The sequence below is a fragment of the Rhincodon typus genome, chromosome 3 (assembly GCF_021869965.1).
Source record: "Rhincodon typus isolate 14 chromosome 3, sRhiTyp1.1, whole genome shotgun sequence".
NCBI lineage: Eukaryota > Metazoa > Chordata > Chondrichthyes > Orectolobiformes > Rhincodontidae > Rhincodon > Rhincodon typus.
In genome coordinates this window covers 48,841,286-48,857,946 of record NC_063334.1, presented here as the reverse complement: position 1 = coordinate 48,857,946, position 16,661 = coordinate 48,841,286, and the positions used below count along the sequence as shown (strand labels likewise).

At 43.6% G+C, this 16,661-nt stretch overlaps 1 protein-coding gene across 1 annotated transcript in view; it reads left to right on the top strand.

The window, feature by feature from the left end:
* Nucleotides 1-16,353, top strand: part of LOC125487907 (transposon TX1 uncharacterized 149 kDa protein) — a 39,677-nt gene extending 23,324 nt beyond the window's left edge. The window contains exons 2-4 of the mRNA XM_048620533.1: nt 832-2,162; nt 3,100-3,127; nt 16,321-16,353. Of these exons, the coding sequence (XP_048476490.1) occupies nt 832-2,162; nt 3,100-3,127; nt 16,321-16,353 (1,392 nt within the window). The remainder of the gene's footprint in view (nt 1-831; nt 2,163-3,099; nt 3,128-16,320) is intronic.
* The last annotated feature ends 308 nt before the right edge of the window (nt 16,354-16,661 follow it).

Here is a 16,661-nt window from a genome sequence, read left to right as displayed (position 1 = left end):
TATAGGACCACCCTGCACTCAACAACAGGGATAGCTCCAGCAGAGTTGCTGATGGGGAGAAGCCTCTACACTGGGTTAAACCTGACATTTGCAGACATTGGGGGCCAGGGTGAAATGGCAGCAGGAGTGCCAATGCCAGCCACATGCTTCCTGTAAGCTAGAGACAATTTAATTCAGGGGACGAAGTTTTGTGCCGGAACCGTGGAAATGGCCCTGTACGGGTACAAAGCGAGATTGATGTGAGGTCAGGTCCCGTGACTTTTAAAACTCGGGTGGGTGATACAGTCCTGAACAAACACGCGGATCACCTGAAAGCTGTTACTTTGCAAACAGGGCAGGAGCAAAACATACCTGGCCCCTCAGCAGCCAGAAGGTCTGTCAGAAACAGTAGGTTCTCTCCCTCCATCCGGAGTTGAGGAAACCTCTGAGCCCAAGATGGATGCAGCCTCAATACTGTTACTGCTGGCAGAAATGGAGGAAACTCTCCCAAGACACAACAGATGCAAAAGACAGGCTATGGTCCAGTACACGCTGCCCATGTCAGAGTGAGTCAGAGATAGCAGACCTGGGGCGAAAACATCAGAAGAAAAACTACAAGAGAAAGACCAGGCCTATATCTCTGGACTTAGGAGGGGAGGAATGTAGTGATTGGAACCAGCTGGATCTTGTTGACAACAAAATCCTTGATTGGGGTTGTTAACCTGGGCCAATCAGAAAAGCCTGTGACCAATATTAACAGGAGATTTGGGTGTGCTGTACCTCAGTGGGTGTACTGTGTCTTTGTGTTTGGAGTATGTTGGCTGACCGGCGTTCCTGCTGGCTATCACGGAGGTCTTAGACGACGGCACGCGGGAGGGGCTGGACCGGCCGCTATCCCTGGACGAGCTGACCAGAGCCCTCAGGTCCTTTGAGAGGAACAAGACTCCCGGGAGCGATGGCCTACCGGTGGAGTTGTATTCCGCTCTGTGGGATTTGGTTGGCCAGGACCTGCTGGAGGTGTACGACAGTGCGCTTCGGGCAGGGGAAATGTGCAAGTCCATGAGGAAGGGCATCATTACCCTCATTTACAAGCGGAAGGGGGAGAGGGAAGAAATTAAGAATTGGCGACCTATTTCGTTGCTGAATGTGGACTACAAGATCCTGGCCAAGGTCGTAGCGAACCGGGTCAGGTCTGTTCTGGAGTCGGTGATTCACCCTGACCAAACCTGTGCTGTGCCGGGCAGGAAGATCGCTGAGAGCCTCGCGCTCGTCAGGGATACGATCGCCTACGTGCAGGACAGGAGGGTGGACGCCTGCCTTGTCAGCCTGGACCAGGAGAAGGCCTTTGACAGGGTCTCTCATGTATACATGAGGGACGTCCTCTCCAAATTGGGGTTTGGGGAGGGGATCTGCAATTGGATCCGACTGCTCTACACCAACATTGTTAGTGCAGTCTCGATCAACGGGTGGGAATCCGACAGTTTCCCTGTCAGATCTGGAGTCAGGCAGGGCTGCCCACTCTCTCCTGCCTTATTCGTGTGTTGTATGGAGCCCTTCGCCGCGTCCATCAGGAAGGACGTGAGCCTGAAGGGGGTGACGATCCCAGGCAGCGGAGGCCTGCAGGTCAAGACCTCCCTGTACATGGACGACGTCGCCGTCTTCTGCACCGATCGCCGGTCGGTGAGTAGGCTGTTGGACATCTGCGGCCAGTTCGAACTGGCCTCGGGTGCCAAAGTCAATAGGGGTAAGAGCGAGGCCATGTTCTTTGGCAACTGGGATGACCGCTCCTTCATCCCCTTCACCATCAGGACAGACTACCTGAAGGTGCTGGGTGTCTGGTTTGGAGGAGCTGGGGCGTGCACTAAAACTTGGGAGGAGCGCATCTCGAAGCTGGGCAGGTGGGTGCACCGGTCTCTCTCCATTGCGGGTAAAAACCTGGTCGTCAGGTGTGAGGGGCTTTCGGTACTGTTGTACGTGGCGCAGGCCTGGCCTATCCCCCGGACTTGCGCCGCTGCGGTTACCCGGGCCATCTTCCACTTCATTTGGGGGTCGAGGATGGACCGGGTCCGCAGAGACACCATGTACAAGGACCTGGAAAACGGGGGGAAGGACGTGCCGAACGCCACCCTCACCCTGATGGCTACCTTTGTGTGCGGCTGCATCAAGCTGTGCGTAGATCCTCGGTACGCAAACACTAGGTGTCACTACCTACTGAGGTTCTACCTGTCCCCGGTGTTGCGAAGGATGGGCTTGGCCTCGCTGCCGCGGAACGCTCCAAGTAGTTGGACCGTCCCGTACCACCTGTCCTTCGTGGAGAAATTTGAAGGGAAACACCTTTGACCACAAGGCCGTCAGGCAGTGGTCAGCACGTAGCATCCTTGAGACCCTTCGGGAAAAGGAGAGGGTGGATCCTGTCGGGTGGTTCCCCTCGCAGACTGCCAAAGTCGTTTGGCAGAATGCCTCATCGCCAGAACTTTCTAACAAGCACCAGGACATTGCTTGGCTGGTGGTGAGAGGAGCTCTGCCGGTGAGATCATTCATGCACGCCCGGGCTCTCTGCGCCACTGCACGCTGCCCTCGAGGTGGCTGCGGGGGTGACGAGACAGGCGCACTCCAGAAGGAGGTGATAGACTATGCGCAGGAGGTCTGGAGGGGAATGCAGTGGTTTGTGTCGAGGTTCATCCCGAGCAGCTCCGTGACACGGGACTCCGTGCTCTACGGGCTGTTTCCCGGGACGCACACCGAGACCAACATCAACTGCGCCTGGAGGACCATCAATGCGGTGAAAGACGCTCTCTGGTCTGCCCGTAACTTGCTGGTCTTCCAGTTGAAAGAACTGACCCCGACCGAGTGTTGCAGACTGGCGCACTCCAAGGTTCAGGACTACGTGTTGAGGGATGCACTAAAGCTTGGGGCAGCCGCCGCCAAGGCGCGGTGGGGAAAGACCACCGTGTAAGACCCCTCGGCCGTACCGTATTAGGGCCCTGTTCAGAAACTGGGCCCAGCTGGCGCCTCCTCCAACTGGTCAGGGGGTCAACTATGACTACGGTAGTGATGACCACCGGAGTTTTTCTCTTTTTTTCCTTTGTTTTTCCCTTTAGTTGGTGTATGTACCCCCAGGGTAATCCGGGATGGCTTGGATGACCGGGTAGGTGAAAGTGTTTATTTTTTTGTATTTTCTATGAATAAAGTATATTTTTTTAAATAAAAAAATGTTGGCTGACCGGCTGACCGGCACCACTGTTTGAACTGAACAACATTTCTATATGGTATCTTGTGTCAATGTCTCTGCTTTTTGGTGAATTGCCTGCTATACAATGACCTTACCATGTGTTGTGTCTGGTCCACTTATTTTTGATGTATTGTGACTGACATGTGCAGTCTGTGACACAAACTTATTGCCTCAGTTCATGGGATTGAATTTGAGCTGGCAGGCCACAATGAGTGTACTGTGCACAAGTAAATAAAGGATGATTTGGTGATGGGATACTGGCCTCTGTGCAGTAATTTCAGAATGGAATTGGGGTGAATTTCTTTGGCTATTTCCTCCATTGTACTAGCAGGGGTCTGGAAAATTATTTGCCATGAGACTGGATCCCATGTTTTTCAGATTGGATCTTGTATTTGGCTGTGTTGCAAAGCCTGCAAGGATTCCTATGTTGGGAGTTCCCAGTTCCTCCTCCATAAGACACTGCAAGGAATAAAAGCCTCAAGATAAATCTGAGGCATTCCAGCCAGAAAGTTCATGTGATGTCTAGGTCAGTAAATTTAAGTACAATTAGGGCAGATTTTGAGTTTAGATCTTAGCTTCTGCAAGCTTTTGGGTTCATTTTCTGCCTTCATTTCAGAATCAACAAAAAGCAAGAATGCTGCTGTGCAAATTACCATCCTTAAACAATGTGCACATAACCCCCAATTATGCCTGTTCACTAAATAACACCATTGTGCCACGTTAGTCAGTTAGAAAATCCCCTTTTATGTGAGCAGTGTAGAAACATGTAATTGATATATTCATTTTTTAAGCATAAATACTATAATATTTGAAACTTCAGACCTGAGCAACTATTTCTTTGTCATTCATTATGCCTCAAATAAAATGTCCTTATAAATAACTTTAGAGCAAGCAATGGCAGAAGCTGTGAGCTTGTTGGCTGGTTATATGGAATAATGTTTATCCTTAGTTTGTAGCTTGATGGGCTAAGCCTTTTTAATAATTTAATTTGTTTTGTTTGAGATTTATTTTTTACTCCAGTGCAAACAGAACTTTCCTTGGCATAAAATGCTATGAGAACTGAGTTAATGCCATCTATTGAGATACAGAATAAATACAATGACATTGTTAATGTCAGGTTCTCCACTCTGTTAATTTGAATAGTACTAAATTGGTGTCTTGTTGTCAACTATGATTTGTAAATTGACATTTAATTTTCTTGTCTGCTTTTCTTTCCTCATGAGAGGCAACATTCTCTCAGCATCTACCTCCCAAGATCTCCCAGAATCAACACAGGTAGTAATCTGGAGTCTGATAAGGTCAGTCTTCATTCTTCTAAACTCAAATGAATATAGATCCAACCTGCTCAACTCTTCTTCAAAACAACTCCTTCATTCTATGAATCAATCCAGTGACCTCTTTGCACTGCTTCCAATACAATGACTGACTGATTAGAATGAGAAAGGGTATTGTACATTATCCCTGTGATTTGTGGAGAAGGGTGTGATAAAAGTCTCCTAAGAAATAGGAGTAGAATGAGATCACTAGCCCCACAAGGCTGCTCCACTATTCAACATGATCATGGCTTATCTGCCTAGGTCTCGGCTCTCTTGCCAGTAAGTGTTTGTGCCACACAAATTTTCTAAGTTCTGAGAATGTGGTGGAGGATATGGGCATGATTTGGAGTAGCAAGCTGATACCGAGGGGAAGGTTTGGTGCTATCTTTGTGTATCTCATTTTGAGAAATTGAAGTATAGTGACCTGATCTCGTCCTACTCTTGCTGGTCAGGTCATGAGGTATTCATTGCATCTGTGAATGTGTTACTACAGCTCACTAACTCTGCCACTGCCTGTTGAAACCATGAAAAGATCTTCTTTCCACTAGATTAAAACAAGGTACCCCTTAATGTCTTCAGCTCTTCAATAAGAACCACCCTAAATGCATGTGAGAACCTAAGGGCTTATTTCTGACTCCTCTGCTTTTCAGATGGTTACAGACAACCAGCTTCTATGTTAAAATGTTTTTGAAACGTCAGCAATGTGAATGTAGGCACTCTAAGAGTGCCTACAAACAGTATTGTTCTTATCAACCATCCTGCTATCTCCTAGGATGGATTTAAAAATATCTTTCATTATGAAATCTATGCTGCTTGCCTTTCTTAACCTGCACTTATTCATGTAGCTAGTAATCTTGTCCCAAATTATTGTTTCTGGAAGCTTTCCCACCACCAAAGTTAAAATGGCTGGCCCTCACTGGATCATCTTTAGGCAAAGATCCACAAAGACATTTTGTGGAACCACAAGGGATCAGTGAGATAGTAAACAAGCATTTTGTATTAGCACTTGCTGTGAACAAGGATATGGCAGCTAGAGAACTTAAAGAAATAAACAGTGATATCTTGAAGTGTCTATATTAGAGGAGGGAGTGGTGGATCTCTTAATGCATAAATATGGCAAAATCACTGGGACCAGATCAGATGTATCTGAGAATGTTGTGGGAAACCGGGGAAATGATTGCTGAGATTTGCGTCATTAGACAACAATGAGGTGCTGGAAGACTGGAGGATGGCTAATTTTGTGCCATTACTTAAGAAAAGCCAGAGAACTATAGACTGGTGAGCCTGTGATTGGTAAGTTGATGGAGCTTCTGAGGAACAGGATCTACACATATTTGGAAAGGCAAGGACTGATGAGGGATAGTCAATATAGCTTTGTGTGTGGGAAATCGTGTCTCACTAACTTGAGAGAATTTTTTTAAGTGATAAAGAAGATTGATGAAGACAGTGGTGGACTCTGGTTTCCAGCAACACGTTCAAAAAGGTTCCCTATAATAGACTGATTAACAAGGTTAGATCACATGGAATCCATGGAGAGCTAAACATTTGAATACAAAATTGGCTTTAAGGTAGGAGACAGAAGGTGGTGGTAGTAGAGGGTTGCTTTTCAGACTGGAGGCCTGTGACGAGCAGTGTGCTGCAATGATTGGTGCTGGGTTGACTGCCTTTTTCACACTATTTTTCATTTGTGGGATGTGGTCATCACTAGCTTGTCAGCATTTGTTGCCCTGAGGAAAAGATGGTGAGCTGCCTTGAACTGCTGTAGGTTGACCCATATTGCCATTAGGGAGAGATTTTCAGATTTTGACTGTGACAATTAAGGAGCAGCAATATATTTCCAACTTGGAGGGGATCTTGAAGGTAGTGATGTTCCCATGTATCTGCTATCCTTGTCCTTCCAGATGGAAGTGGTATGGGTTGGGAAGATGCTGTCTGAGGATCTTTGAATTTCTGCAGTGCATCTTGTAAATAGTACATATTGCTGTGACAGATAGGGAGTGGATGCTTGTGGATGTGGTGTCAACCAAATGGGCTGCTATGTTCTGGATGGTGTCAATCTTGTGGCGTTGGGGCTGCAATCATCCAGGTAATTGGGGTATTCCATCACATTCCTGACTTCAACTTTTGTAGATCACCGACCAGGCTTTGGGGAGTAAGGTGAGTTACTTGCTGCAATATTCCTAGCCTCTGACCTGCTCTTGTAGCCACTGGGTTTATGGAGTGGCATCACGACAGAGTGGATAGCACTGTCTCACAGCACCAAGGACCAGGGTTCAATTCCAGCTTCAGGTGACTGTGGTGTTTGCACATTCTACTCGTGTCTGCAAGGGTTTCCTCTGGGCATTCCTGTTTCCTCTCAGTTCAAAGATGTGCAGGTTATGTGGACTGGTCATGCTAAGTTGTCCATTGTGTCCAAGGATGTGCAGGCTAGGTGGATTAGCCATGGGAAATGCAACGTTACAAGGATAGCATTGGGGGCTGGGACCAGGTGGAATGCTCTTCAGAGAGTTGGTGTGAATGCCATGGGCCAAATGCCCTACTTCCATGCTGTATGGATTCCATGACTCAATGTAGTGAGTCCAGTTGAATTTCTGGTCAATAACTCCCAGGAAGTTGATTAGTGGGGGATTCAGTGATAGTAACAGCATTGAATATCAAAGGGTGGTGGTTAGATTCCCTCTTATTGGAGATGGCCATTGCCTGGCATTTGTGTGGCACAAATTTTATTTGCCACTTGCCAGTCAAGGTCTGGATATCACCCAGATCTTGTTGCATTTGGACACAGACTGCTTTAGTATCTGAAGAATCACCAGTAGTGCTGAATATCATACAATCATCAGTGAATATCCCCACTTCTGACCTTGTGATGGAGGGAAGGTCACTGATCCAACTTAAGATGGTTGGGTCTAGAACACTAACCTGAGAAACTCATCCAGAGATGCCCTGGAGGCAAGATGACTGACCTCCAAGAACCACAATTGTTGTCCTGTGTCAGTCTGACTCCAACCTTTGGAGGGTTTGCCCTCCAATAATCATTGATTCCAGTTTTGCTCTGGCTCCTTGATGCCAAACATGGTCAAATGCAGCCTTGATGTTAAGGGCTGTCACTCTCATCTCTCCTGGAATTCAGCTCTCTTGTCCATGTTTGAACCAAGGGTCCACTGAAGTCAGGAGTGGAATAGTTCTGGCAGAATGCAAACTGTGTTGCTGAGCAGGTGCTGATTGATAAATCTGTTGATGATACCTTCCATCACTTTACTGATGACTGAGGAGACTAATGAGGTGGTAATCTGTCGGGTTGGATTTAACCTGCTTTTTACATACAGGATTTTCCACATTGTCAGGTACATTGCCAGTCTTGTAACTGTACTGGAAAGGCTTAGCAAGGGGAGCAGCAAGTTCTGAAGCAAAGTCTTGTGTACTATTGTCAGGGGCCATAGACTTTGCAGTATCCAGAGTCTCCAGCCGTTTCTTGATATCATGTGGAGTTAATTGATTTGGCTGAAGACTGGTATCTCTAATGCTGGGGACCACTAGAGAAAACTGAGATGGATCATTCCACACGGCACTTCTGACTGAAGACTGCTATGAAACCTTCAGCCTTGTCGTCTGCACTGATATGCTGGGGTCTTCCATCATTTGAGAATGGTGTTATTTATGGAACCACTTCCTCCAGTGAATTGTTTCATTGTCAACCAACATTCACCACTGGATGTGGCAGGACAGCAGATCTTGGATCTGATCTGTGGGATCACTTAGTTCTGTCTAATCACTTGCTGCTTATGCATGCAAGTAGTCCTGTTTGGTGGCTTCACTAGGTTGACCCCTCATCTTCAGCTATGCCTGGTGCTGCTCCTGGCATGTTCTCCTTCACTCCAATGAACCAGGTTGATCCCCTGGCTTGATAGTAACTTTTGGGGAATATTCCAGGCCATGAGCTTACAGATTATGCTAGAGTACAGATCTGCTGTTGATGGCCTACAGCATCTCCAGAATGCCCAGCCTTGAGTTACTAGATCTGTTTGAAGTCTGTCCCATTTACCACAGTGATTGTGCTACACAACATGAGAATAATCTCAATGTGAAGGTGGAAACTTCACCTCCAGAAGGACTGTGCGGTGGTCATAGACAGATGCATTTGCAGCTGGTGGATTAGTAAGGATGAGGTCAAGTATGTTTTCCCTCAACACCTGCTGCACATCCAGTCTAGCAGCTATGTCCTTTATGACCCAACCAGCTTGGTTCATAATACTGTTGCTGAGCCACTCTTAGTGGGGGATTTCAACATCCACCACCCAGAGTACATTTGTGCCTTGTCAACCTCAGTGCTTCCTCTAAGTAAGTGTAGTTCAACATGGAGTACTGATTCATCAGCTGAAGGAAGGACAGCACGTGGTAATCAGAAGGTTTCATTGCCCATGTTTAACCTGAAGCCATGAAACCTCATGAGATCTGGAATTCATGTTGAGGACTCTTTCCCCCAGGCAGTCCCTTCCTACTGTGTAGCACTTTGCTGCCACCTCTCCTGGGTCTGTCCAGTCAGTGGGACAACACCTATCCAGGGACTGCGATGGTGGTGTCTGGGACTTTGTCTGTAAGGTATGATTCCATGAGTATGACTATGTCAGGCTGTTGCTTGACTAATCTTGGACAGCTGCCCAAACTGTGGGACAAGTCTCCAGATGTTAGGAAGGTGGACTTTGCAGGATCTAAAGAGATATTCCTGCAGTTGTCTTTTCCAGTGCCCAGTTCAATGCCAGGTGATCTGTTCAGTTTCACTACTTTGAGACTTTGTAGCAATTGGTACAACTTAATGGTTTACTGGGGCATGTAAGCAGGCAAATGAGAATCAACCACATTGTTGTAGGTCTAGAGTCACATGTAGGCCAGACCAGAGGGTGATGGCAGATTTCCTTCCATGAAGGACATTAGTGAGCCGGATGGGTCTTTTGACTATTGACAATGATTTCATTGACATCAGTCAACTCTTAGTTTCCTTTTTTAAATTGAATTCAAATTCTACCATTGACCATGGCAAGACTCGATCCTTGGTCTCCAGAACGTTAGCTGAGTTTCTGGATTAACAGTCTGGCAATAATACCACTAGGCCATCACTTCCCCTTGTCATTTTGTATAAATAATTTGGTTACAAGCTTGCAGATGACACCAAAAATTGGTAGTGTAGTGGACAGTGAAGAAGGTTCTCAGTCTAATGGGACCTTGATCAGATGGACCAAAGGGCTGAGGAGTGACAGATGGAGTTTAATTTTGATAAGACAGGACAGCACTTGTGTAATTAATGATAAGGTCCTGAACAAAGACACCTTGGAGTGCAGGTTCATAGTTCCTTGAAATTTCAGTCACCGGTAGACAGGAACTGAAGAGTTTAGTGCACTTGCCTTTAATGGTCAGTACATTGTGTCAGAGTTGGGGTGCCATGTTGTGGCTGTACAGGACACTGGTTAGGCCACTTATGGAGTACTAAATTCAATTCTTTTCTCCCTGCTACTAGAAAAATTGTTTAACTTGAAAGGGTGGAATAACTATCTTCAAGGATATTGCATCTGTCTGGGGTTGGAAGGTTTGAACCATAGGGAGAGGCTGAATAGGCTGCAGCTATTTCCCCTAGAGCATGGAGGCTGAGGGATGACCTTTTTAAGAAGTTTGTAACATGATTAGGAGCATGTATAGGATGAATAGCCAAGGCCTCTTAATAGGAGAGTCCAAAAGTAAAGGGCGTAGGTTTTAAGCTGACAGGTGAATGATTTAAAAGGGACCTAAGGGGCGACACTTCATGCAAAGGGCAATGCATGAATAAAATAAGTTGCCAGATGAAGTGGTGGATGCTAGTACAAATACAACATTCAAAAGCCATCTGGATGGGTACATGAATAGGAAAGGTTTAGAGGGATATGAGCCAAATGCTGACAAATGAGTCTAGATTTAATTCAGGATATCTATTCATAATTCCTTCAGTATCCTTTTGATATTTCTGATCCACTTCTAGAACTTGTGTACAGGCAGTGTCAATATTATTGCTTCCTTATCAGTTGCAAATCCTTCTAGTGACTGAATTAACTTCTCCTTTACCATGGCTGCACAGTATCTTCTTGCATAGTAGAGACCGATGCCAAATACTCATTTAATACCTCGGTAATGTTCCCTACTTCATGGATGAACCCCTTGTTTTCATCTTTAATTAGTACTATTCCTCCTTGCACTCTTATTTCCTTTGTGTTGACTGCCAGTCTTCAAATATAGTCAGCAATAACAAGGTGTAGAACTGGATGAACCCAGCAGGAAAGCTGACATTTTGGGCCTAGACTAGGCCCAAAACATCAGCTTTCCTGCTCCTCTGATGCTGCTTGGCCTGCTGGGTTCATCCAGTTCTATACCTTGTTATCACAGATTCTCCAGCATCTGCACCTCCTACTATTTCAAATATAGTCACTTTGTTTTTCTTATTTGCTTATTTATCACTCAATCTTCTGTTTTGTACCTGATTCTCACTAGTATTTTCTCCCTGATGTTGGTCTTTTTTTTATTTTGACTTCTTTCTCTTTTTCGATATCCAGGAAATTTTGAATTTGTTTGCCCTACACTTCTCTGAGAAATATACCTTGACTGTACTCCACTCTTTACTTTGGTGGCCCATTGATCAGCTACTATTTGACCAGCTAGCTTTTTGGCTCCAAATTAGTCAACACAGATCTATTCTTCTTCCATTGAAATTGGCTTTCTTAGTTTTGTTCTTCTTACTTTAGATTATTCATTGTCCTTTTCCAAAGTTCACCCTAGAGGCTATGATGCAATAATATTACCCCCTAAATGTTTTCCTACTGACACTGGATCTTGGCCCACTTCATTCTTAAGAGCTAGGTCTAGCAGTGCCTCCTTTCTTGTTGGACTGGAAACAGATTTTTGTCAATTTTACCCCCTCTGCCCTTTCACTGATGCTATCCCAGTCCATACATGATTGAATCCATTTCCCACTGTAAACTATACTTCCCATTTATACCTCCAATCTTCTTGCAAATTTATTACCCAAAATGCATCCCAATAGTTGGTGGCCTATTGGCTATACCAAGCAATATATTTGCATCTTAGTTTCTTGGCTCTTGAAAAATCAAGTGTCCTGGTAGTCAGATAGCATTGTGTACATTCTTCCAGGGTTCACATTAATGATATGACGTGCAATGTTTTCTCCTAAACATCATTATGAATTTAATTCCTACTCACCTGAAAACACCACTTCCTTCCCAAAAGCAACCCCTCACATCTCTTTATGCTTTCAATAGCATAGCTGTACTGTAGTGGAAACAATAAAGATCATACAATAAAATTATAGGTTCCAGTAAGTTTCACTTAAACACTTGCCAATATGCCAAAAAGTTGAATGAAACAGCATTTTCCCAGTTCTCTGCAACACTTTTTTCTCAGATTTCTTCCAGTTGGTGATTTTAAAAAAAAAAAATAACATTGGTTAGTGTGAACTAAAATTTTCCACAATCTGTTTAATTGATCTAATATAAACTTAAGTTGTATTGATTGACTCATTATCATGTCTACATTGTAGACTAAGATGGATTTACAAGGAATTCCAATCATATTGGAGCTAGTCATCATAGTTTAACTAACTTGTCAAATGGATCCTGGAAGTTTCCTTTTTAGCAGAGTGTGTGGAGAATGCAAAATTCCCACCTAGGAGCAGATTTTTTTCTAAATTACAGCCAATTGCAAGTAAAAGTCTCTCACATTTAAAACTGCAGCAACCAGTGTCATTCTAACCTCATTAACAAGCTTGTGTTCTGTCACTTACCCACAACATCTTTTACCCAGCATACTTTCAATCCTCTTAACCAACAATGGCATGAAAAACTTAAAGTAATCACCAAAAAAAGATGTGTTCTTCATCCTCCTTCTATTGATATTTTCATCCTGTTTCCTGTGAACTCACCTGGAACCTCCAATAATTCTTCACAACTAAATACATATCTTTAGTGCATTCTTAGTCAATATTTGAATGTTTACCCCATATGTACCAAGATTGCTTTGACCTGAAATGACACGATTTCACTTTTGGGGATCCAGTGTCAGTACTGCAACCACACTGGGACCAATTATAACATTGTTGGATGTAGGGTAACCAACTACATATTTTGTAATTTGTAGGGAGTTTTACTGCAAAGCTGTACTGGAATTTTGGGCTGATAAGGATTAAAATGGCTGAAAATGTACACTTTTTTGACTGTTTGCCTCCATAGAGACAGATCACTAATTGAAATAGAGTAATCACTTCTCTACAGTGATATGAACAAATTAATTTTGGATAAGAATAGGTAAATCAGTCCTGCTATTAGATAACCAAGTTTGAACTTAACAGCACTTTTGGAAACTTGCCAAACACCATGACAATTCATAAAGATTAAATTTGGCAAAGACAGCAACAAGAATTCAGAACCACCTTTTCACTTAGTTTGTTTAGAAACCATGTGATAAGGGGCTACTTTCTGCATTTAGGGTTTTGAGATTCCAATCTGGAGTTTTGGTTGCCTTAGATTGATCCTCAGACTAGGAGCAAGATGGTGATTATTAGCAGTGATCATCTACTAGGGAAGGATCTACAGGAGTTTCTCAGAAGTGGAGTTTATAGAAGGAAGTACATCCATAATGTTGCCTGAGTGAAGGCTCCGATTCCTAACGGGAAGGAAATTTTTCCAGATTTTGAGGTTATTGTCAGGTACAACCCATTAGAATGAAAACTGCTGCCAGCTGGACCTGGTCACCATGCACTACTAGTCACAGCAAAGTGACCTCAGTTAGATTTTTACTGGTATGCATGTAAGGATTAGGAATTATGTCAACTTTTTCCATATGATAGCAGTTACAGTAAGCAAGCGAATGCCTATACAGATCTGGAAATGACCATCCATACTCGAGGTAGGGACTCCATAACAACTGTGGTGTTCTATGCTCTCCTCTATACTGTGCATCTCTAATGACAAGCTGCCTGAGGAACAAAGCACTGAGCACACATCCATTCCAGATAAATCTGAGGAGGAGGAAATGGACAATGGTAACCTTTTGTGCATAAGTAACAATTCACAATGTAAAAACCAAAAGAATTGCAGATGCTGTAAATCAGGAACAAAAACAAATTTGCTGGAAAAGCTCAGCAGGTCTGTCAGCCTCTGTAGAAAGTCAGTTAACGTTTCAGGTCCAGTGACCCTTCCTCAGAACAAGAAGGATCACTGGACCTGAAATGTTAATTCTGACTTTCTTCACAATTCATAATGTAGCCTGGGATGCCAGGCCTGCTTTTTCCTTAAGGTTTCAGTCTGCTATGATTCTTCAGAACTACTTCTGTCTCCTAAAGAAGAGTCACACTGGACTTAAGATTAATTCTGTTTCTCTTTCCACAGGCTACCAGATCTGCTGAGTTTCTTCAGCATTCTCTGGGTTGACTTCAATGGATATTGACTTTTTTGGGGTTCTGACATAAACCTAGGGAGCCCCTCAAATTTTCTTCTGGTTGTTCTTTGGTTGCAATTGTTTCTTAACATTAACTAGTTTGACACATGGTCATACACAAGGGGGAGAATTCCTGGTAGTGGAATATGTATAAGGTCACTACTTGACATCCTTTGTTACCTTTTATATCATGCCTTTAATCTTAACTGCTGTACTTGACAAATCATGTTGCTGGAAGACTACAGGTTGGCTAATGTGATGCCACTATTTAAAGGTAAGGAAAAGCCAGAGAACCACAAATCATTGTGCCTGATATCAGTGATGGGCAGGTTTTGGAGGGGATCCTGAGGGACAGGATTTCCATGTATTTGGGAAGGTAAGGATTAATTAAGGATAGTCAACATGCCTTTGTGCATGGGGAAATTGTGTTTCATTAACTTGTGTCGTGTGTGGTTTTTTCTCTTCTTTTTTGAAGAAGATTGAAGGCAGTGGTGGACATGATCTATATGGATTGAGTAGGGTGTTTGACAAGGTTCCTCCTGACAGCTGACTGTTCAGCAAGGTTAGATCATATGGAATACAGGGAGAACTAGCATTTGAATCTAGAACTGGCTTGAAGGCAGAAGACAGATGGTGGTGGAGGGTTGCTTTTCAGACTGGAGGGTTGAGACTAGCAGTGTGCCACAAGGTTCAGTGCTGCTTTTCACCACTTGTATAAGTGATTCAGATGTGAACATTAGGAGGTATAGTTAGTTTGCAAATGACTCCAAAATTGGAGGTGCAGTAGATATGAAGAAGGTTACCTCAGTACAATTAGATTTGGATCAGATTTAGCCAATGGGTCAAGGGATGGCAAATGGAGTTTAATTTAGAAATGTGAGGTGGTGCATTTTGGAAAGGCAAATCAGGGCAGGACTTGTACATTTGTTTAAGGCACAGAACAAAGACCTTTGAGTGCAAGTTCTTAGTTCTTTGAAAGTGGAGTCCCACGTAGATTAGATAGTGATGGAGGCATTTGGTATGTTTGCCTTTATTGATCAGAGCACTGAGTTTCGGAGTTGGGTGGTCATATTGCAGCTGTACAGAACATTGGTTAGGCCACTCTTGGAGGTGCATTCAATTCTGGCCTCCCTGCTATAGGAAGGATGTTGTGAAACTAGAAAGGGTTCAGAAATATTTTGAGGATGTTGCCAGATTTGGAGGGTTTGAGCTATGAGAGGTTTAATAGGCTGGGGCTATTTTCTGTGGATTTTCAGAGGCTGAGGTGTGGCCTTGTAGTTTTATCAAAACATGAGGGGCATGGATAGGTGAATAGCCAATGTCTTTTGCCTGGGGTGGGTGTCCAAAACTAGAGGGCATAGTTTTAGGTGAGAGGGGAAGGATTTGAAAGGGGTCTAAGGGGCAACTTTGCAATACAGGGTATTGCATGCATGGAAAGGGCTGCCAGAGGAAGTTGTGGAGGCTGGTACAATTAAACATTTAAAAGGCATCTGGATGGTTATATGAATAGGAAAGGTTTAGAGGCAAAATGCTGGCAAATGGGATGAGATTAATTTAGAATATCTGGTCAGCATGGACAAGTTGGACTGAAGGATCTGTTTCCATGCTGTACAGCTCTACGACTCTAGGAATCTATGCAGTTCCACTGTCGTAGGCTGTAAACAGTGCTTCTTTAACCATGGCAGACTCACTGATAGCATAGTGATGTTTACCTCTATCTGAAGTGTGGATATCCTTGCCAATAGGTTTGATCTAGATCACTGATTTCTCCTAGGAATTTCTTTTTTCTATTGTACCTACTTGTTTTTGTGCACCCTGTTGTTCTGTGACAGTGTCCTACTTTTTGACATTTACTTATGTTTTACAGATAAAGCATTCTTTTTGAATTACTAGATATTGCTTGTGCTTGCAAGGTTTTCTTTTTTCTGTGGCACTGATGATTAATACTTGCTTCTGTCCTCCTTGCTGCAATGCTTCCTCACGTGTCTTTCAGAGTTTTATACTTTAAGAACAGAATTGATTTTTCTTGCTGTCCTGTGATAAGGTTGATCTTCTCTTTGGATTGATCTGGGATGCTTCTGGACTGCTATTTCACTGAATATTTGAATGGCTTTCTGTAGCATCAAGTCTTTTTGATCGTAATAAATCTGACAAAGACTCATCAGCAATTCCAACAACAAATCTGACTCTTGTGACTGTAGAGATTTAAAGTCATTATTCATTTTCCACTAATCTGTAGGGATGATTGAAATCATCTATGCATTCCCCTGGATGCTAAATTCTGTTAACGCTTGCTCTTGCATCTTTCTTTTTTGCTTTCAGGTTAAAGCAATTGTCAAAGCTTTCAGAACCTAATCACTATCTGTTGATTCTTCAATACCTGGGTGAGCTATAACATCATTAACTGAGTCACAAATAAAGAAGCATATTAACTTCAGCTCCTGTTTTAGCATTTATTTAGATGCAAATCTGTAACTTAATCTAAAATGCCCAATTCTGAGATCCATTTGGCCATCTCTGAAATTAAATCGTCTGGCAATATAATTACTAGTGCCATGTTTTCCTAATATTATTTAGTTTATTTGCTTCAAAACCTTAGCATTGTTCTAAAATTCAGCTATACTGGCTAGAAGCTTTCTTATGGTTTTGCTATCAAAGTGGAG